Source organism: Rhinoraja longicauda, chromosome 42, assembly GCF_053455715.1.
Source record: "Rhinoraja longicauda isolate Sanriku21f chromosome 42, sRhiLon1.1, whole genome shotgun sequence".
Lineage (NCBI taxonomy): Eukaryota > Metazoa > Chordata > Chondrichthyes > Rajiformes > Arhynchobatidae > Rhinoraja > Rhinoraja longicauda.
In genome coordinates this window covers 3,790,979-3,813,641 of record NC_135994.1, presented here as the reverse complement: position 1 = coordinate 3,813,641, position 22,663 = coordinate 3,790,979, and the positions used below count along the sequence as shown (strand labels likewise).

The 22,663-nt window shown below is 42.6% G+C and overlaps 1 protein-coding gene across 3 annotated transcripts; it reads left to right on the top strand.

The window, feature by feature from the left end:
• Window positions 1–325: 325 nt before the first annotated feature.
• LOC144611985 (GTP-binding protein Rheb-like) lies at window positions 326–22,663 on the top strand. Of its 3 annotated transcripts, XM_078431365.1 has the most exons (11): window positions 326–468; window positions 4,638–4,936; window positions 5,247–5,312; window positions 9,150–9,221; window positions 10,547–10,614; window positions 10,918–11,000; window positions 11,583–11,639; window positions 15,968–16,030; window positions 19,271–19,318; window positions 20,111–20,192; window positions 20,682–22,663. In XM_078431365.1, the coding sequence occupies exons 3-11, from the start codon at window positions 5,258–5,260 to the stop codon at window positions 20,766–20,768; spliced, it is 615 nt and encodes a 204-aa protein (XP_078287491.1). In that variant the 5' UTR covers window positions 326–468; window positions 4,638–4,936; window positions 5,247–5,257; the 3' UTR covers window positions 20,769–22,663. The 3 variants fall into 3 exon arrangements, with proteins under 3 accessions (XP_078287491.1, XP_078287490.1, XP_078287492.1); XM_078431364.1 differs by having other exon boundaries at window positions 4,638–5,312; XM_078431366.1 differs by lacking the exons at window positions 326–468; window positions 4,638–4,936 and adding an exon at window positions 4,949–4,967.

Sequence of the window (22,663 nt, the reverse complement as noted above, 5' to 3'; positions counted from 1 at the left end):
GAACTTCTTTGGATAATATGCCTGTAGAGTATTTATGGGACTGTTACATAGATCTACAGTGTCTAACAGTATTAGGACCCTAGACTGTGGTCGTCTCTCACAAAGCCTTAGCATTAGCTGCACCAAGCTTCAGTGATTCCCTCAGCACATATTCCTGCAGTGTGGAATGGGCCAGTCGGCAACATTACCTGATGGACATGTCACTGTACTGGAAGAGCTACACATTTCGGGCAGACCAAAGTGCGTTTTTCATCGAGTTAATGATCTCCCAACAGCACTTGATGTTTGTTTCTGCGTGTGTCCCCGGGAACAGTCGTAGATCAGAGAGTGCTCTGTGATACAGCTGGTCGAGATGAACCATGGCAAGGACCATTTTCCAGTCCTTCCTGGCAAATGAACAGTCAAGAAAGTGCTAGCCGATTACTTCAGATCAGTTAATCCACGGATTCTCTGAGGTCTTTCCACTTAGTAAGTAATGTGGCTTTAGTGCTGAGTGGTCAGGAGCAGTTGTAGCACTTTGCGGTGAGCATGAATAGAGATTTCAGCAAAAGAGAATTTAGAACCAATTGATTTTTGCAGACAAGGAGTAGAAAGGTATTGCAATGTATTTTCCATTATTCATTAACCTTGGTGCAAAAAATTATGTCAAAAGGAAACTGAGTAATGCCAATTTACGCTATTTTTTTACAGTTCAATTAGTGAACGACAAAAACTGGACACTCGTGAGTTCTCAAAGGTATGAGTGTGGTGGAATCAATATGTGAACTAAATGAGGTAAGCATGGGAAAGTTAGTCACAGAAGATCAAAGTCGGTCAGTTCCAAGTATAAACAAGGAACTGCAGATGCTAATTTTTTTTTTTTAAATGACACAGAGTGCTGGTATATCTCAGCGGGTCAGGCAATGTCTCAGGCGAAAGTGGGTAGGTGACGTTTCGGGTCGGGACTCTTCTGAAGAAAGTCAAAAAGTCACCTATCCACGTTCTCCAGAGATGCTGCCTGACCCACTGAGTTACTCGAGCAGTTTGTGTCATGTTTTGGTCAGTTCAAAGGTGGTAATGTGAACAAATGCCACAACAGAACAGACTTAGAAAGATAGATTTGCAATTTTACTATGCTCTTTGCAGCCTCGAAGCATTTCCAATTAAGGACGTACTTTTGAAGTGCAGTTACGAATGCCATGTTGCACCAATGGATTGGAAATTGATATCGGGAAGATGAGAGAGAACTCAGAAGAGTTAGATGGATCTTAAACTTGTTTTTCAGCAAGTGAACAAATTTGGTATTCGTGGAGCTACAATAAATGTGTCTGAAATGGAGAAATCAGTGTGGAGGATAACTAAATAAGCTCCAGTTTATGAAGATCACAGTTGGTTGTGATTCTGTTTTTCTGATGCTGGAGGGGGGGGAGAAGTGGATAAGGCACTCTTGCCACCATGTCACTTGACAGCAGATGTTGCTGCCTGATAATAACTGCTATAGAATCACCAAACGGCAGCATCCCTGGCTCGCACGGCGCAGATCCAGGAATAATAATAATAATAATAATAAATGTTATTTGTCATATGTAGGTAGGCACAGGGTCAAAGGTACAATGAAATGTATTTGACAAGACAACGGGTCACCTCAGCAGTAATATTCCAAGGATAAATAAGATAAAAAATGACATTAGTAAGGTAAAAAGACAATATAAAAAATAGGTAAAAAGACAATATTAAAAATAATCAACATGTATGATTTGAAATGTGTTTATGAGTTCAGAAGCCTGATGGCCTGATGGTAGAAACTGTTCTTAAGTCTGGTGGTACGCGCAGCCATACTCCTGTATCGTCTGGCTGACGGTAACAAGGAGAACAGCCTGCGTGCTGGGTGGCTGTGGTCCTTGATGATGCTGCGTGCCTTCCGCAGGCACCGCCGGTAGAAAATGTCCTGAATGGCCGGGAGACGGTTGCCAGTGATGTGCTGTGCCGTCTTCACCACTCTCTGTAGTGATTTGTGGCTGTGGGCAGAACAGTTCCCGTACCAGACTGTAATGCAGCCCATCAGCAGGCTCTCGATGGTGCATCTGTAGAAGTTTGTGAGGATGCTGGCGTTCATGCCAAACTTCCTCAGTCTTCTCAGGAAAAAGAGCTGCTGGTGGGCCTTCTTTTGTTATTGTGTCCGTGTGCAGTGTCCAGGAAAGGTCTTTTAGATTTTATTTTTAGATTTAGAGATACAGCGCGGAAACAGGCCCTTCGGCCCACCGAGTCCGCGCCGACCAGCGATCCCCGCACATTAACACTATCCTCCACACACTAGGGACAATTTTTACATTTACCCAGTCAATTAACCTACATACCTGTACGTCTTTGGAGTGCGGAAGGAAACCGAAGATCTCGGAGAAAACCCACGCAGGTCACGGGGAGAACGTACAAACTCCGTCCTCAGTGATGTGCTCACCGAGGAACTTAAAGCTGCTGACCCTTTCAACCTCAGCATCACCGATGTGGATGGGGAGGTGTCCACTCCCCCGCTGTCTCCTGTAGTCCACGATCATCTCTTTAGTTTTGCTGACATTGAGAGAGAGGTTATTTTCCTGGCATGGAACCTGCCTGGAGAAGGAAGCCTCCAAGCCCGGTCCCTGCTCGCCCCCCAAGACCAGGACGGATACGGAGCCGGTAAGAAGGACCGGGGGTCATACCCTCCACACCCTCGAGGCCGGCTGTGGGAGGCACCCCTGGGGCACAAAGGCTGAAGGTGTCCGGGTGAGGAGAGGGACTCCTCATCCTCTCCTCGTGGAATGTTCTGGATGGAGGCGACGGCTGCAATGTGCCTTCATGGAAAGCTGCAGCCGAGACTTCGAAAATGGTGCCAAAGACTTACATTTGGTCCCATTGAGCTGTTTCTATACATTTTGTACTTAATCTGGGATTGTATTTATGGATGCCGATAATTTTACTGAACTGTATGCAATAAAATGTTTTAATGTACCTTGGTACATGTGATAATAAAGAACCATTGTTATGCTGGGCTTTTCACATACAAATCACTAAAAATAAATGAACTGAATCAATTATATGCTGATTGAGAACTGGCCATTTAGAACTGAGATGAGGAAAACCTTTTCAGTCAGAGAGTTGTGAATCTGTGGAATTCTCTGCCTCAAGGCAGTGGAGGCCAATTCTCTGAATGCATTCAAGAGAGAACTAGATAGAGCTCTTAAGGATAGCGGAGTCAGGGGGTATGGGGAGAAGGCAGGAACGGGGTAGTGATAGAGAATGATCAGCCATGATCACATTGAATGGCGGTGTTGGCTCAAAAGGCCGAATGGCCTCCTCCTGCACCTATTGTCTATGGCCTATTGATTGCATTTGAACATACATCATAGCTTCTAATGGGAGCAACCTCCCAATACCTCGCACATTGTGACAGATCGGAAGGATCAATAGAAATAACTCTGCAGCATTCTCAAAGTATACTTGAATCATGTGAGAAAAAAATACGCGACAATGCACTCCAATAGTTTCAATCCCAAGAAACTAAACACCTTTTACAAATTCAATACTCGGACTGTTCTGATTTAGTTTATCGCAGCCAAAGAGACATTACATTTAGTGGGAAACTGGGCAGTGTTCCTGCTCTTAATTCGGCATTCCTGTGGGGGAAAAAAAGATTTGTGTACATCTAACGCCTTTCACTTCTCTTTCAGGATGTCCTAAAGCAGTTTGCAGCTAATGAGGTACTTTCTGAAGTGTTGTTACTTTTGTAATGTAGGACGTATGAGGCAAGGATGGGAATCTGGACTGGCTGTCACACCACAGGGTGAATTTTACTCCTTACAATTATTGTCAAGGCTCAGTTGTGAAAGTGATCACTTGGCAATGTATAGGAGGACTAATTCCCATGGCAATATTAATTAGATTTTCCGATTTAGCATGGGCAAGTATTGTTGAAACACAAAGAAAGTGCAACTCTAAACTTTGACAATCAACCAAAAAAAATGTCTGATATCCTCTTCAGATTCAATGCTTTTTCATTTCATAAGTGTTCAACTAATTACATGATGTTTGACCCTATTATGGCTGGGAGGCCTTTTGTTTGGTCCCCAGTACTTCTCAAAATTAGCTTATGCACTGATAAATTCTATTTAACATAACAGATTAGAAATTCTCTAAACCTCCAATAAAAGTGCATTTGACTCCAGGTTACTGTATTAGATGACCTGAGTGTTTCCAGCATTCTCTGTTTTTATTTTACATTCCCAGCATCTGCAGTTTTTCTGTTTAAATTTTCATCCACAGGAGCAGTTCCAACATCCTGGTTTTACATCACAATTCATAATATACCATGGCAATCTGTAAAAAAAACACAAATTGATGGTATATCTGATTTGATTGTACAGCATGCAAAACAAAGCTTTTCACTGTACCTCGGTACGTGATAATAATAAACCTTATTATTGACGTTTCGGGTTAAGAACTGGTGAAGGGTCTCGACCCGAAACGTCACCTATCCATGTTCTCCACAGATGCTGCCTGACCCGCTGAGTTACTCCAGCACTCTGTGAAACGTCACCTATCCATGTTCTCCACAGATGCTGCCTGACCCGCTGAGTTACTCCAGCACTCTGTGAAACGTCACCTATCCACGTTCTCCACAGATGCTGCCTGACCCGCTGAGTTACTCCAGCACTCACCGACAAAACCTGCACGTGTTTGGAAACCGGAGCACCCGGAGAAACCCCACGCAGGTCACGGGGAGAACGTACAAACTCCGTACAGACAGCATCCATGGTCGGGATCGAACCCGGGTCTCCGGCGCTGCGAGCGTTGTGAGGCGGCGACTCTACCGCTGCGCCACCGAGCCGGCGACACGAAGCTGGCGGGCAGCGCGGTCGCGAGCCGCCCAGGAGAGGGCGCGCAGCGGGGAGAGGGGGCGGCGCCGCGGCCGCGAGGACAGGTACCGCGCCTCCACGTAAATGGCGTGAAGGGTTTGTTGTTGTTGTTGTTGTTGTTGTTGTTGTTGTTGTCGCCGTCGTGTGTGTGTGTGAGCGTGAGTGAAGAGAGAAGCTAAATAACATTCATAAAAATGACCCCCTCATGGGCGAAGAAGTGACAGTGGGTGGTTACATAAATCGGTGTAGAGAAAGACCGTCTCATTCGGGTCCCGCTCTCCAGGTTGTAAACTCGCGTTGTGGTCATGTGGCCAGCGCAAGCCCGGGTTGTTTAAATTGATTTAAAAATAGACTTCCTCCTCCCGTCCGGCAAAGCATTTAAATAGATGGCTCCGCCGGAGAAGTCGCGGAAGATTGCGGTGCTTGGGTACAGATCAGTCGGTGAGTGACTTTACTTTCTGTGGCGTTTGTCTCCCGAGGCAACGCCGCACGGCCGTGTCCCCCTGTCTGCCCCCCCCCCCCCCTGTCTGCCCCCCCCCCCTGTCTGCCCCCCCCCCCCTGTCTGCCCCCCCCCCCCCCCTGTCTGCCCCCCCCCCCTGTCTGCCCCCCCCCCCCTGTCTGCCCCCCCCCTGTCTGCCCCCCCCCTGTCTGCCCCCCCCCTGTCTGCCCCCCCCCTGTCTGCCCCCCCCCTGTCTGCCCCCCCCCTGTCTGCCCCCCCCCTGTCTGCCCCCCCCCTGTCTGCCCCCCCCCTGTCTGCCCCCCCCCTGTCTGCCCCCCCCCTGTCTGCCCCCCCCCGTCTGCCCCCCCCCTGTCTGCCCCCCCCTGTCTGCCCCCCCCTGTCTGCCCCCCCCCTGTCTGCCCCCCCCCTGTCTGCCCCCCCCTGTCTGCCCCCCCCTGTCTGCCCCCCCCTGTCTGCCCCCCCCTGTCTGCCCCCCCCTGTCTGCCCCCCCCTGTCTGCCCCCCCCTGTCTGCCCCCCCCTGTCTGCCCCCCCCTGTCTGCCCCCCCCTGTCTGCCCCCCCCTGTCTGCCCCCCCCTGTCTGCCCCCCCCTGTCTGCCCCCCCCTGTCTGCCCCCCCCTGTCTGCCCCCCCCTGTCTGCCCCCCCCTGTCTGCCCCCCCTGTCTGCCCCCCCCTGTCTGCCCCCCCTGTCTGCCCCCCCCCCCTGTCTGCCCCCCCCCCCTGTCTGCCCCCCCCCCCTGTCTGCCCCCCCCCCTGTCTGCCCCCCACCCTGTCTGCCCCCCACCCTGTCTGCCCCCCACCCTGTCTGCCCCCCACCCTGTCTGCCCCCCACCCTGTCTGCCCCCCACCCTGTCTGCCCCCCACCCTGTCTGCCCCCCACCCTGTCTGCCCCCCACCCTGTCTGCCCCCCACCCTGTCTGCCCCCCACCCTGTCTGCCCCCCACCCTGTCTGCCCCCCACCCTGTCTGCCCCCCACCCTGTCTGCCCCCCCCCCTGTCTGCCCCCCCCCCCCTGTCTGCCCCCCCCCCCCTGTCTGCCCCCCCCCCCCTGTCTGCCCCCCCCCCCCCCCGTCTGCCCCCCCCCCCCCGTCTGCCCCCCCCCCCCCCCGTCTGCCCCCCCCCCTATTTAATGAGACTGAAATGTTGTAAATCCTCATTTGGGCATGTCTGTTAGCACAGTTATCTGCCTTCATACTCAAAACATTTCCCATTCGTTCACTTGCATGCTAATATTTTTGCTACCCCCCCCCCCCCCCCATCTCAACTAACGGTAAATTAAGAAAAGAAGGCGAATGTGTCTCAGTAATGGAAGGAAATACCTGTCCTTTATTTGGCATATTGGCATGTTTTTTTCCCTCTGGTTCCTTTCAGTGGGAGTTTGTAGTGGCCAAATTGGCTGCTGTGGTTCGTAAGTCACAGGAGTAGAAATAGGCCATTCGGCCCATGGAGTCTACTCCACCATTCAATCATGGCTGATCTATCTTTCCCCCTCAAACCCATTATTTTGCCTTCTCCCCATAACCCCTGACTTGGGAACAGCTTTTTCCACTTTTATCAGATTTCTGAATGGTCCTCCCCTAAAGCTAGCTTGCACTCCCATTTTGCAATGTACCTCATTAGACATTTTCTCTGTAACTGTAACACTACAATGCTGCAAAACTTTTCTGCACTCTGGTACTTTTCTCTTTACTCTACCTGTTGTACTTGTGTTTGGCTTGATTGTATTCATCCGGTATTATCTGATTTAATTGGATAGCACGCAAACAAAAGCCTTTTACTGTATCTTGATACAAGTGGCAATAATATACCAAACCAAATAAAGCAAAACTGGCTCTATTTTTGCTCCCTACTCTCATTAAATATAATTATTTGCATGAACAATTCCCGTGTTGATCAAGCCAGAGCGGCTAAAGATTCTGGAGCACTAATGACCTCCCTGAATCAGCAGATGGGAGCAAAGGTCCATGAAAATGTTCATTAGAATCCAAGTACAAAGATTCCAGAACCAATCTGAACCCCTGCACTAAAGGGTTGTGTTCATTGCCACACAAACCATCATATCAGTGGTGCAGTATTGCAGAAACAGAGACAAATTCAAAGATTACTTGTTTTTTTAAAACTGGATAAACATGTTAGCTACCACATTACCCAACATGATTTTATACCTCAAAGCAGTACCCATACCTCAAGCAGTACATACATTGACGGTGCTGAAGTAGCAATGTCGAAAGCTTTAGGTTCTTGAGGTCTCAGCAAAGCAATCGGCGTAAGCCCAGAGTGCAGTCCAGACATCTCATCTACCTCATTAGAAACCTTTGAACTATCTTTTATCAGACTTTTCCTTGCATTAAATGTAGTACCCTTTCTCTACACTGTGGACGGTTTTATTGTAATCATGTATAGTCATCTTGACTGGATGGCCTTCAACAAAATTTGTAACAATAATAAGCTAAACGTGCAGAACTTTGGGGATAATGTGGAACTCACAATAACTAGGAAATGATATCCTATATGTTGATGGTGGGAAGTCCATGTAACAGACTGAGTTACATCCACAATTCTCTGTAATTTCTTGTTGTTTTGAACAGAGCTGTTCCTAAATCAAGCTGCGATGCAGTCGGGTAGTGTGCTTTCTATGGTGCATCTGTCGTTGGAGACATGCCAAACATCCTGAGGCTAACTGGGCAGGTGATGTCCTTCCACTGACCTGTTCAAAGTGAGCATAAAATGCATTGAGCTCATTAGGGAAGGACACATTGCCAGTGATATTGCCTGACTTCACTTTGTAGCCTGTTTGGTGGTTTTCTTCTCCACGGATGCTGCTTGACCTGCTGAGTGCTTTCAGCTTTTCGTTTTTCACATTTCTGGCATTTATAATTTGCTTTTTCATTTTCTGAAGTATTTCTAACATCCTATTTTTACATAATTGAAAACTTGACCTTGGCAATCTCATCATCCACTGTTGGTTCTTGAACACTCCCAGGGTCTCGAGGCTTGTCTTCTGTTGACTTGCAAGACCCCAACGTTATTAGAAAGTGAATATTCTGCAATTTTGTCTGGCTTGGCTGCAAATTTTTTAAGTTAATTCAGCAACCGGGGTAGGGCAGCTGAGATTGAAAATACAAAATGTTGTAAATCCATGGGTCAGGTAGCACCTGTGGCAAGGCAAACAAAGTTAATATTTCGGGTCAATCTTTTGACAGTCCCATGTTTTAAGTTGCAGGAGGGTGGAGAGATGACGAGATGGGTAGAAACCATGGGAGAGACTGATGCAAATGGTGGTGGTGCCAGCTGAGTGAGGGCGGTGAATGCCTGTTAATCTCAGATTATTGGTTTTGAAGAGATGCAAAGAAGGAGATCAATGAGGAAGACACAAAGTGCTGGAGCAATTCAGTGGATCAGGCAGCTTCTCTGGGGAATATGGATTGGTGACGTTCTCGGTTTAGACCCTTCTTCAGACTGGAGAAGGGTGAGGATTGAAGAAGGTAACCGATCCAAAATGTTAGCTATCCAGGTTCTCCAGAGATGCTGCCCAACCTGCTGAGTTACTGCAGCACTTTGTATCTTTTCTAAACAAGCATCTGTAGTTTCTTAGAGACGAATGAGGGCATTGGGGAGATGGAGGGGGATAAGTACTGGAACTATGCAAAACAAAGCTGAGCTGTTGTTTCAAATCTGAAGTTTTAATATTTTTAATACTGAAAAAGTGCCTTCGTGATAATGACCAACGATATTACAACAGATTTTGTTTTTACCCCCTTGAATTAAGGCAAGTGCTGTTTGCCTTTCATTATGTCTTAGCTTTGAATTATACTTTGTAGGAAAGTCGTCTCTGGCAGTCCAATTTGTGGATGGACGTTTCGTGGATTGCTATGACCCTACAATTGAGAATAGTGAGTATGGTCTTTTATATGTAAATATCATTCGTGGTGCCATAACTGGCTGAGCAAATTTGAAGTCGACTTTGTGATTTAGGAGTGTCGTGGCAGGTTTTTCTTTGAACATTATTTGCCCCTTCAGATCCTGATGTGTTGGACACTGGTCTCATCCACATGGATCAATAAATAGCATTAAAGGTTTGAGGTTTTTGTCTCCTGTAACAGAACAGGTCATCCTAACTGATCATGTTGTCAACATTGTGGTCTTTGGGATTGCTGGGATATTTCGGGGGACTGAATTACTTTTTTCATTTCTTTTTTTCAAAGTACACTTCACACATGTTGAGCTAGAAGATGCACAAGTAATGATATATTGTTTGACGACACACCTGCTGTGTATGAGAGATTGAAAATAACTTCCCTACAGTACATCTCTCAACAGTGCAACTCACAAAGGTGTTCAAAGGAATAGTTGCAGTTGTTGGACTTGTGTCCATTTTTGTCCACATTAGAGTTATAATGATATGGTGATCTGTTTTACATGTTGATTAAGGAATAAACATCAGCAGGGCAGCAGCAAAATTCCTTCTAGTTCTGTAGTCTTTTCTATCTACAGTATATGAGCAGCATATGACCTGGGATTTAATTTTCTTCCAAAAGATGACAGTGTGGTCCACTCTTCGTATTGCAACGGACATTCCGCCTAGTTTGCATTTGGCTGCCAACTGAAGCACAACTTGTGTCTTCTGGGAAATGATTGCAATTGATGTATAATTCACCTTGTTAAATGCTCGTGGATGTAGCATTGGATACCATGTTATATAAGCCTGTAACATCCTGGTCTGATGTCAGGCTGGCTTTGCAATTTTCAAATTGATCAGATAAATGTGTATTTCTTCTAAGCTGCTTTCACTGTAAGTGAAATCTGCTAGTTTCCCTAGAAACAGAGCTGCTTCTCTTTTTGTTTATGTGCATTTGATTGATTCTTGAGGCAGCTGTGCTGAAATACTACACGTAGTAGGATTATTGAGATTTTGAATCAATGTGGTTACCTTGGTTGTAGGGAGATAAATGGAACATTTAGCAACATGTAGCATAAAATCTTGCTCAATGCTCAAAAGATTATGGAGGGGAGGGGGGGGGGGGGGGGGGGGGGGAACGTGAAATATGCTTCTGAAGTAGAGCACCTGTTAGGATTATTGAGATTGTGTCAGCAAACTGAAATACTGCACCTCGTTTGCTGGGTTATTGATTGGACAGTGTAGCTATCATCTGCAATATTGAACTTAATATTGCAAACATTCTGCTCATGTGACTTCTTTAAAATTTTATTTTTCTAGCATTTACTAAAACCATGAACTTCGATGGGCAAGAGTTCTACCTGCAGCTAGTAGATACTGCTGGGCAGGTGAGGTCTTTGTGTGTTGTAGATGGGTTTACAGTTTGGGTGGCACAATGTTTGAAAACTATGTGATTTACTGTGAATATTGTAAAAATGTTTGCTACCCAGCAGAGACTAACTGTTTTGCAGACTTTTTTGGTATTGGATTTGTGTTGCCAAATATTAAGTTGACGACACTGTGCTACTTTTGGTAACTTGTATTTCACTTTCTTCTTGTGTTCAGCACAGACATTGTGGGCCAAAGGGCCTGTTCTTCTGCTGTACTGTTCTGTGTTCTCCAGCATTGTTTTTTTTCTGTTCAACTTTTAGGATGAGTATTCCATTATCAGCCTCTCCCACACAGTGAACATTCATGGGTATATTTTGGTTTACTCTGTAACATCAATGAAGAGGTGAGTAAACCATATTAAAAATATTCTGAAGTTGATGGGGGTAATTTTAATATCTGATGTGACTTGACAGCAATTATAAGATGAAATTGCTTAAAGAGTGATCGTTGGCTGAGTATTTGATTGAAGAGCCAAAGAAACTAGTTATTTTAGTGTGCATAGCATTGAATAAGTATAATTGGATGCAAGGTGAGGCTTTACTACCTACCATCAAGGTTTAGCTCGGCTACTTTGGAGTTTTTAAATTAAAGAATGTGATCATTGAATCTGCAGAGTTGAATCACTGAACCAGAATAGGATCTCCCTTCTCTTCGCCTGCCACAATGGCCAAAACATCTCTCTGGTCTAGTCTGCCATTGATTAAATTTTGATGCAGGCAGATAACCTAGTAAGTACTAACTTAGTGAAAGTTAGGTTAAGTACTAACTTGAGGAAATTGAAGAATGATGCATTTTAGGCAAGAGGGCTCCTTGGGAGGTGAGAACGGACTTAAGTTTTTATGCACTAACTTGTAGAATAGTGTAACTGTTTCTTATAACTTTAGAATATTTTGCTCTTAATGTCTGTCCTTTGGTGTTTCTGCAGTTTTGAAATGATTAAGATAATTCGCACTAAACTACTGGACAAGGTGGGAAAAATCCAGTAAGTATCAGTAAATTTTATTTTGAGGGGAAACTTTCTTACTTTCCTAGCCGATTCGAATCGTTCTGCCTAAATGCGACACTGTCAACACACACAAAAAGACAAAGTGCTGGAGTAACTCAGCGGGTCAGGCAGTATCTCTGGAGATCATGAATAGTCTCTCCCGCTCCTCTCCGGCCCTTGGGGATGAGCAGGGCAGGGCTCGGCGGCTTGCCTCTTGGGGGACAGGTATCCCGGCTCTGTGGCGAGTGAGCCAAGCCTGCTGCCGGAGGATGCGCACGACACCACTGTACTGCTTGGCACCAGTGATCGTACTGTTAACAGATCTGTCGGATAAACTCCAAACAAATTAATATACAGGTGTATGTGCATGTGTAATAGAGAGAGAACAAACAAAATGCGGTCTTTACCACACGAATCACTGGTTTCGCAACTTTCAGGGAGCTATGGACTTGTACCCCTAGATCCCTGTGTACATCAGGGCACAAGAGTTCTGCAATTTACAGTATACTTTCTTCTTGCATTTGATCTCCCAAAATGCAATACCTCATACTTGTCTGGATTAATCTTCATCTGTCACTTTTCTGCCCATTTTGGTTGACAGACAGACAGAAAGCAAAGAGTGGGGATAAATGGGTCCCTTTCAGAATGGCAGGCAGTAACTAGTGGGGTACCGCAAGGCTCGGTGCTGGGACCGCAGCTATTTACAATATACATTAATGACTTGGATGAAGGGATTAAAAGTACCATTAGCAAATTTGCAGATGATACAAAACTGGGTGGTAGTGTGAACTGGTAGTGTGAACTGTGAGGAAGATGCTATGAGGTTGCAGGGTGACTTGAACAGGTTGTGTGAGTGGGTGGATGCATGGCAGATGCAGTTTAATGTGGATAAGTGTGAGGTTATCCACTTTGGTGGTAAGAATAGGAAGGCAGAGTATTATCTGAATGGTGTCAAGTTAGGAACGGGGGACGTACAACGAGATCTGGGTGTCCTAGTGCATCAGTCACTGAAAGGAAGCATGCAGGTACAGCAGGCAGTGAAGAAAGCCAATGGAATGTTGGCCTTCATAACAAGAGTAGTTGAGTATAGGAGCAAAGAGGTCCTTCTGCAGTTGTACAGGGCCCTAGTGAGACCGCACCTGGAGTACTGTGTGCAGTTTTGGTCTCCAAATTTGAGGAAGGATATTCTTGCTATTGAGGGCGTGCAGCGTAGGTTTACTAGGTTAATTCCCGGAATGGTGGGACTGTCATGTTGAAAGACTGGAGCGACTAGGCTTGTATACACTGGAATTTAGAAGGATGAGAGGAGATCTTATCGAAACGTATAAGATTATTAAGGGGTTGGACATGTTAGAGGCAGGAAACATGTTCCCAATGTTGGGGGAGTCCAGAACAAGGGGCCACAGTTTAAGAATAAGGGGCAGGCCGTTTAGAACTGAGATGAGGAAAAACTTTTTCAGTCAGAGTTGTGAATCTGTGGAATTCTCTGCCTCAGAAGGCAGTGGAGGCCAATTCTCTGAATGCATTCAAGAGAGAGCTGGATAGAGCTCTGAAGGATAGCGGAGTCAGGGGGTATGGGGAGAAGGCAGGAACGAGGTACTGATTGAGAATGATCAGCCAAGATCACATTGAATGGTGGTGCTGGCTCGAAGGGCCGAATGGCCTCCTCCTGCACCTATTGTCTATTGTCAAACTTTCTCCTGATCTATATCTTGCCAGGTCCTTTGACAACCTTCCTCACTATCCACAACATCATCAGTTTTTGTGTCGGCTGCAAACCTCCTAATCTGGCCACTTACCTTTTCATTCAAATCAGTAATCTACATTAGGAACAAGAGGTCCCAGCTCCGATCCTTGCAGAATACCACAGTTACAGACCTCCAATAAGAAAAATACCCCTCTACCACAGATCTTCTATAGTCTAAGCCAATTTTGGATCTGATAATATATTTAAAATTAGGAAAAAAATACTTGTGGGAAGTTAACATAAAGATTGTGAGTGCAGTTTTCGGGTAGTTGACCATGCAAGGTTGCTGCCTGTTTTTATTTGAGCATTTGCAGGATTTTCTGTTTATCTGTAAGATTTACAGCATCTGCAATATCTTAATTACTGGTCATAAAAGTTGATTTTATTCCAATACTTACCAATGTGAGGAAGCCGATAAATGTTACTCATGTATTTGAATAGCAGTGTGACTTTGTACAGTTAAAGATTTCCACTGCAGTGTTTTGCATAAGACCTTTATTGATTGCGTAAAGTTGTTGTAACATGTTGTGTCATTTTAAGTAGTTGGTCTTCACAGCTCCTAGCCCACTCGCTTAAGTTTTTTCTCTTATGGGATCCAATGTGTCTTATTCTACTGAAGAACATTTAGTTGTAACCATCAAAATTACATCATGGCGTAGGTAAGAACAACTGGAACTTCAATTTTGTAATATAATGCCTCATTTCAGGAAGTTTCTTGCAATAAAATAAGTAGGTTTTTGTCCTCGTGGCAACAGTAAGTCAGACCAAGGAGGTGCAGTTAGGGAAGGAGTTTGAGGAGGAAGTAGAGCGTGGTTGGTATGTTCATCTGCCAAAGGTACAACTGGAAAATGAGATGTGCCATTAAAATGTAGTCATCAGTCTACTGACATTTCTGTTGCTGTTCAAGACCTTCAATGGTTTGGTTTGGTTTTATTGCACACAAAAGTTGCCTCCGGTCAGGCACTTTATTTCAGAGTGTAAATTCCACAGTAATATGCTGGCATAATCAAACTTGTAATTTGTGTGTGTGATGTAAAGTTTTGTTTTGTTTTATTCAGCAACTTTTATCTGCAAACCGAACAAATTATTAAAACTGAACGAGGCAACAAATGATCTACCTTTGTGTACTGGTTTTCCTATTCTGGAGAGGTGTACTTAACCAAACTTATAACTGATCCTCAAAAGTCAAAATTGCAGCCTGTGATTTTGGACACCTCGTTGTATCAAATAAACCATTTTCACTTGGTAACTGAGCTAAGAAAAGCCTTCTACACAATGGTGTGGAGGTGGGCCATAGTTGTCACCTTTATAATTTTGTGCTACCTATACTTTCCCACCATTAAGTGTTACAGGAGTAATTGGAACCATTAAATCTTTTCAAACAGATAAATCACGACATTTACACAATTATTCTTTTTGCCCCCTCCGCTCCGAAGAAAATGTCAATCGCAAATTTCACTTTGACCTAATAGCTAGGCGTTATACAGATGTTGCACTATTTCTAAAGGTTGATGCATACAAGGATTGGGAATATCAAGACTGAATCACCATGCTTTGCAACAATGTGTGGAGTTACTTTGTATTTATTGGGGGTTTGATAACACATATTTAACATCTCGAGGAGATCACGGTGATGAAACATCTGATAATCAATTTGTTGTCCAAATCAACAAGCTATCTGCATGGATCCTTGATCACTTGTATGCATTGTGTATTTCATTTGTGTTTGGCAGATTGTTTTATTTATCATGAAATCTTGCTGCACTTTTGTTCTTGTGCTCTACGGACTTGCACTAGCACAGGTTAGGATGATCTCCACCTGCAATAATAGAGATCAGGAATAACCAATGATGCACATGTTAACTTTATTAGGCTTTCAATGCAAGTGGCTGCTCACTGATGTCTAAATTTAAACTCTGCTAATGACCCTTTAGCTATTGGGAAAACACGCTTTTTAATGTACAGTTTACAGAAAAAAAAAATCCAGACCAGTGTGAAGTGCCTGCTTTCAGCTCCAAGTGATCGTTTAAAATCAAAAGAAACATTCTGAGTGTTTTATTTAAATGTTGACTTGAGATTCCTTAAACTCTCTCAAAATAAATGATTGAGAGAAGAAAATACGCATCTACATTGTGTGACCACTACTGTTACTGGTAGCGCCTTCATTTTAGATTTAAATGCACCTACAATAGGTTTTCAAGTACTAAAATTGTTATTTTGGTACAAAGACTTCATGCATCTAAAATAGCTTAAATGAAGGGCTGTGCTTGAGAGATGAATGCACTTATCTGTTTTTTAACACCATCTTATAGAGTAGTGCATGAAAAATTCATGCAGTGTTTCTTTTTATATAGGTGGTAATGGAAGTGTGCTGTTAATGCAGTTTCCATAAAATGAGGAAGATGCAATGCACAATTCATCTGTACAATGTATATATTTTTCCTCTGTTTTGCAAGAGTGGGGAATTATTTACAACTTGGACAGATCTGCTGACGTACTTGTAGCACAAGCAAACAACTGCTAGAAGGTCCTTCCAACAGTTATGACTAACTCTGTTCATTATTTATTTAACCCTCAGCCGACCGTCATCTCCACATTATGCTCCACCTTTTGAGCCTCCATGTTTTTGCCAAATGTGCAGGTGAGTAGTGAGGGCATGCCAGCAAAGTGCTTTCTCCTGTTTGTTGACCTGTGCCTTCTGCGTATGGAAGTACCTGAGAAAATTTTACTGGAAAGCGCTATAGTTATCACTCTCATGCAAGGCACCTTCATTCCCATGGGATTGTTTTGGGGTAGGGAAGATGGGTGAGATAGATGGAGGAGAATTCTAACTTTGTCAGCATGGCAATGGATTTCCATTTTGATCTCAAGTCCAGATCTCCAGTGTGTAACTTCAAATATTCTATGAACTATTTGCACTAAGTTCTTTTAGACCATTATGTTGGTGCAATATAAACTTAAATGTTGAAAATCCTCAGCAGGTCAGGCAGCATCAGTGGAAAGAGATACAGAGTTGATGTTTTGGGCACAGATTCTTTCTCTTGTTAATTCTTTCTGTCGATACAGCCTGACCTGTAGTGTGTTCCCAGAATTTGCAGTTTTTGACTTTTTATTTTCCCCTATCTGTGGTGCATTTTGTTGTGGGATTTTTGATTGGGGGTTTGCACTCAAATTAGAAACCTAGAAACTGAGACAATGTAGAAAACATTCTTGGATTTGTCAGTGGCTATTATAAAAATAGACTTCGAATATGCTTCTGTTTCCATTATTATCTGCAAAGATAAAGAATAGAGCAGTCTAGTGACTTGAGTTGTTTTTATTGTCATGGACACAAGAACGATGAAGTACAGCGACAATCAAAATCTTGCTTGCAGCAGCATTATAGACATAAACACGGAAACTTATTATAGATAAATTGGACAAGACAGTGAAAGAAAGTGTGCAAAAATACAATTAGAAAACAAGTCTATAGTATTTCAAGAAGTGGTCCACCATGTTCTATTGCTGTGGTAAGAATTAATATTGCGCAGGTTGGTTCAAGAAACGGATGGTTGTAGGAAAATAACTGTTCCTGAACCTGGTGATATGGCACTTCAGGCTTCTGTACCTCCTGCCCAACGGTGGCAACAAGAAGAGGACATGGCTCGGATGGAGGGGATGCTTGATGGATGCCATCTTCTTGACGTGCCTCCGATGGTGGGGAGGGCTATGCCCGTGATAAATAGGGCTGAGTCTACCACACTGCAGCCTCTTGCGTTTTTGTGCATTGGAATTGTTGTACCAGGCCATGATGCAACCAGTCAGGGCATTTTCTACGGTGTATCTGTTGAAGTTTGTCAGAGTATTTGGTGAATCTCCTCGAGTTTCTAAGAAAGCAGAGATACTGGTGAGATGTTAACACTCAGGAATTTTAAGCTGCTAACTCTCCTCCAACTAACTGACGAAAGCTGGCGTATGGTCTCCTCACTTCGCCTTTTTGAAGTCAAAGCTCTTGGTGTCCTTTGGGTTTGCAGGCAGAAGACATTTATCTTTTAAGCATTCGGCACATGGCAATGATGATGATTCTATTATATTGTTCTGAGCAGTGTTCATCTTATTAGTTAAAAATTCATTTCCTATCAGTGCTGAATTAATAACTTTGTAAAGATTTATGCATACAGTTTTTCGGATTGTAGAGTTAATTTTAAAAGTTGCTTTACTAGCACCTCCAAACCTTGGCAATAATACTTCAAAGGGTTCTGTGACTTGTATGTAATTGCAACAGAGACTGGTCTCTATTGTCGAAATGCTTGTTGCTGCAAACTAGTTTCTGATTGAATGTGTGGCAAGTATAGTTCGAACATTACAATGTTACAAACACATTGAAATGTTAATGTTCTTTTTGAACCAGGTTCCACATTAGTTGGTACTGAGGCTTCTGGTGTCCAAATGTGGCAGGTGGTTGTCATGTTATATTACTGACTCGGTAATCCAGAGGTTTGGACTAATGATATAGAGATGAGAGTAATAGAGTAAACTGCGGTTGAATTGATCTACAATATTAATTCAATTTCTCTCTCTATAGATTTTGTATATCTGAGTGTTTCCAGCATTTCATTTTAAAAGAAAAATAAATTCCAGAATGGTAGCATTTGACTTGGAACCCACTGAGCTTACCTAGTCTGGTGGAATTGTGGTTCTTAACCTACGGCAATGTACGTGATGTGCTCACCTGCCTGCCAAAATGGCTAAGACACCTCTATGTTGTAGCAACCACGGGCATCCTCCTTGGTACTGGACCTAACACAGGGGTTGTACACGCCCTGCCCCATTTGTGAGAAAGGGGTTCTGAAGTTTGATTCTGCACCACACGATGATTTGTGGTGTCAAGGCATGCCACATAGGGAAGGCCCTTGTCTACCACTAGCTTCACCTTCCTCAGCTGATGGATCGGCAGTTTTCAATGCTGAACACCAGTGTATTAGAATCACTTGTAGGTAGTAAGGACACTGCTTGTAACCTAGGTTGGGGACTTAAGGAAGACTTAAGTGTTCATCATCAAACTTTGATCCATAGTACTTGTGGAACTGACAGAGTTCTGAAAAACAACTGCCAGACTTGGCCTTTGGTGTGTGGTGAGAGAAATGAAACAAGAAAAATGTACTTGACCCATTTACCTGTTGAATGCGCATTGTCCATGATTTGTATTGTCAAGAGTGACTACTATGCAATCCTTCTGGAAAGCCAAATCCCATCAGTCACCCACCATTGCGTGGTGTGGCAATACCATTGTGCTAAATAGGATGGATTCAAAACTAGACCATTTACTCCCAAATAGATGGATCTGAAGTACTGTGCATAACCAGCAGTGCCAGAACTGTATTTGTTCTTTTAATTATTCCCCAATGTATCCCTTATCAAGCTAAAGACTGCAGAAGAATGTGCCTAAAGCAAAACAAAGCCTGTCTCAAGTTCTTGTGGTCTAGAAAAAAATGGGTAAGCATGCTGGATACAGCAAAGGACATGCATTCTGACCACATTCTAACTGTAATATGGACAAACACAACAACTAGTCATGCCCCAAGCCAAGTATAGATAGAAACCTGGCACAAGCCCCACAATGTTGAAAGCTTCACAGGTATGTATGTTTTCCACATTAGAACTCAAACCCAATTCAGCTGAGTGCTGCCCTGTTGATCATCATGTGAAATAAATGTACCTGTCAACAGCCTGCTCAATGGTGTTTTGGGGTTTATTTAGGACTAAATGACTCCAAGCCCTAATTTTAAAGCCACAGTCCAAATGTGAACAGATGCTTAAAATACCAGGGGTATGGTGACAGTTTCTAGCCTTCACAGTTGAATCTGATGTAACTTGGTTTTTTTCCCCCTCAATTGTTTAGAATACCAACAGTGCTGGTTGCAAATAAGAAAGACCTTACTAAACAAAGGTATGTAGTAGTTTTTCTCTAAAGAGCAAAGTTTAATGTATAAAACATTGTTTATAATGAAGGATTATTCTTAATTATTCAGTAATAGGTAGGATCAAAGAAATAAGTGGCAAGGGAGGGAATTCGTTTCTACACTGTCCAGGAGAGATTTCTATTTGGGATGTTCTTAGTTCAGCAACAAAAATCATTTACCTTTTTCTAGATATGTGAGGAAATGACTTGGGAAATTAAACATCGAATATGATGGTTGAAGAAAGGTACCTGCCAACTGCTGCCTCAAATGTCTATGATTGGGTATTAATTGTCCCCACCCAAAGCATGAGAATTAGAAGAATTTTATTTTTGCCAGTTCTTCCTGATTGTAAAAGACTCTGGGATTATAAAGATATTAAATTAAATGAGTACTTGCCTCTTTAAAAAAAAAAAAATCAATGAATTGATAAAGGAAATTAGTACAAAAGGAAGTGCTGCATTCAAATATGATTAAGGCTCAAATTTATGAAATTCCAAATGGGAACCAGATTTTGAAGTAGTTGATCATAGAATCTGAAGCAATTCAGTGGAAATGGTCTCTGACAGTCTTTAAAATATTTTTTGATCTGGAAGTTGAATAAAAGGTTTTCTAGTATAACGCCTTTGTTCAAAAATGACATGGAGTATCATCTTTGAGAGGTGTGGAAGTCGATACTTCAGTCTTTATTTAAAAAATTATTTGTGGCAAAATTACTTGTGTATTTGTTTTTGGTTTAAATAATGATGCCATTTTGACACTTTTACTCCTTTTTTCAAAAGAGTGGTGAAAATTGAAGAAGGGAAGAAACTCGCACATTCTTGGGGGGCTGCATTCTTGGAATCGTCGGCAAAACAGAATGATGTAAGTGTTTGGGAAGAAATTGATTGCTTGAACATTTGTCTCTTAAAGGAGGCGTCGTGCTGAATAAATGAGGATGTTTAAACCTTGTGCTGGTACTGAAGAATTTGGATTCCAAACCAGTGTTCATGAGATTTGTTTTTTCTTGCATGTCAGAGAAAATTTTAATCACAAAAAATTATGGAAGAGGAGGAGGCTATTCACCTTTGAAGACCCAGAAAGAAAGGTCCCCAAATCCAACTTGAGCCAATGCCAATTGTGGGTACAGTTTACTGTAAATCCATTGCAACAAGATAATGGTACTTTGGTCAGATTATTAACGACTGACCCTGACTGACCAATTTCCCCTCGAGTGCCACTGCTTATGTACATTTATGGGGAGGGGAGAAAATATTTACCAACCATCCTGGGTTTTGTATCTCTGGCAAAGTATTTACATTGTAAACATTAAGAAGGAAATATTATGTACATAACTGAATTGTTCTTTTTCAGACCACAGTGCAAATATTCAAAATGATCATCCAGGAAATTGAAAAACCAGCTGGGTACGTCCAGGACAGGAAATGTGAAATGATGTAGTGAGCTTTGTGGCCATGACACTCTTCTGGTTGCTGACAAATGAAGGCAGTTATGAGACCTAACCATTTTGTAATCTGGTTACCTGTAGCTGAGCTAACAGAATAGAAGTCCACTACAACTGTGCTACACTAATCGGCTTGATTTATTAGGTCACTGAGTTGTTAAATAAGCTTTGTATTGTTTGTGATATGCAAGTCCTTGCTTAGACTTGTACAGCTAGCAAAATAAGATCCACTCTAAGTGGTATTCAGTAATGAATCAGAAGCTTGCCTATAGTTTGAAATCAAAGGCCTGCTTTATGTTAATGAACTAGCTTCTAAAGTACATTTGGTGTCTGATGGGATTGCCACTTCACCATAGCCTTTTTTTTGTTGTTTCATGTGGATTTTGTTTCCATGGAGTGGGAATAAATGTAGTCTTTTCAAAATGTATTCCTTCTTGCAAAGTACTTAAAAAATTAAAAAAAATCTAGAGTCTGTAGCAAATTGAGATTGCATAAAGTTTAGATTGTAATAGTGGCATCTTGAACTGCTGAAACTGTCTAAATAAGAATATTGTCTGTTATTGGCTATTGAGCTGAATAACTGGGTTTATGCTTGCAAGATGTACATTTTGTAAGTGTTGCCAAATCTACTGGTTTGAGAGACCCAGTTTTTCGATTTACTTTGGTTTAGAATGATACTGAAGCTGCTTCATGGAATGGATTATTGATTTACTGTTTGGAAGCAACTCGTACCTCACAACCCCTTTCCTATCTGTCCAGCTGAAGATTTTCTTTTCGTCTTTCAATTGAGTTTGAACATGACACAAAGAAAACGTTGCTGATAGATGCGAGCTGCTTTGGCCTGGGTTGTGCAGCAACATGAATGTTTATTGTATGGTAAGGGACGACTAAGTATTGCAAAATCATTTTGGTATGTCTAATTTGATCAACTGCCATGTTTTTATTATTGTGAAATAATTGAGAAACATAGTTACTTATTTAAATGTGCTGATTCGTTTGATATTCATGCTAAACGAATTATGCTGCAATAGTCTGAGAGCACTTGCAATTTCTGACATAAAACTTAGGTTTACCAATTACCTGTTAACTTTGAAGCCATCCATTAGACTTTGATTTGAGCTTGTGGATTTAATTGAGTAGTTATGTATAATCCTTGTTAAGTTTAAAAACTGGATGTCATGCTGCAGTCACGACTTGCCATTATCACCAGAGAAACTTGTTGCTACTAATCACCTGTTCCTTGTTAGGTGATCCTCATGCTAACAGTATGATTGAAGCAATATTTTAGGGATTAAAATTACTCCAATAAGTGTAAGAAAGCCAAAATTGCATTTGGTCAAATTTGGTCATAAACTGCTGCTATTTGGTCAGATCTTGTCTGAATATTTTGATCTCAAATGGAGTAATTTGTACCACCTTCAAAAGCAAGTTAACATTTGAAGTGCACTTTCAATGACTGAGATTAATCTCAACTCACTCAGTACAAATCTCTATGTTTTCTGACCAGTGAAGGAAAACACTGCGTTTTGATATATTTGTCTTTTCTATGATTTTTAAAAGAAAATTCTGCTCAAAGTAGGCAAAATATTTTACATCCTCAATTGGGGCCAACTGTACTGAGATCAATTGACCCACATTACCATTGAAACAGTGCCTTGAATTTTATTTTTTTTGGCTGACCTTTTGTCTTTTGTCTTATGGATGTAATTGAGTCTTGAAGTGTTGGCTATTTAGTAGTTTATCAATGATCTATTATTGTAATCTGTAATCACCTTGTCCGAGTAATATATTTTGGTAATGCATTGCCCATGCTGGCACTAAGTTTTGACAAGATTTATTTTGTGCAGGGTGCTATGTGAAGTTGATTTGCAGGACGTGTTTATTAAAATAT

Coding starts and splice junctions, on each gene's coding strand:
- LOC144611985 (XM_078431365.1), top strand. CDS start 5,258: ATGGCTCCGCCGGAGAAGTCGCGGAAGATTGCGGTGCTTGGGTACAGA. Junction 9,222..10,546: donor TGACCCTACAATTGAGAATA/GTGAGTATGGTC, acceptor TTATTTTTCTAG/CATTTACTAAAACCATGAAC. Junction 11,001..11,582: donor TCTGTAACATCAATGAAGAG/GTGAGTAAACCA, acceptor GTGTTTCTGCAG/TTTTGAAATGATTAAGATAA.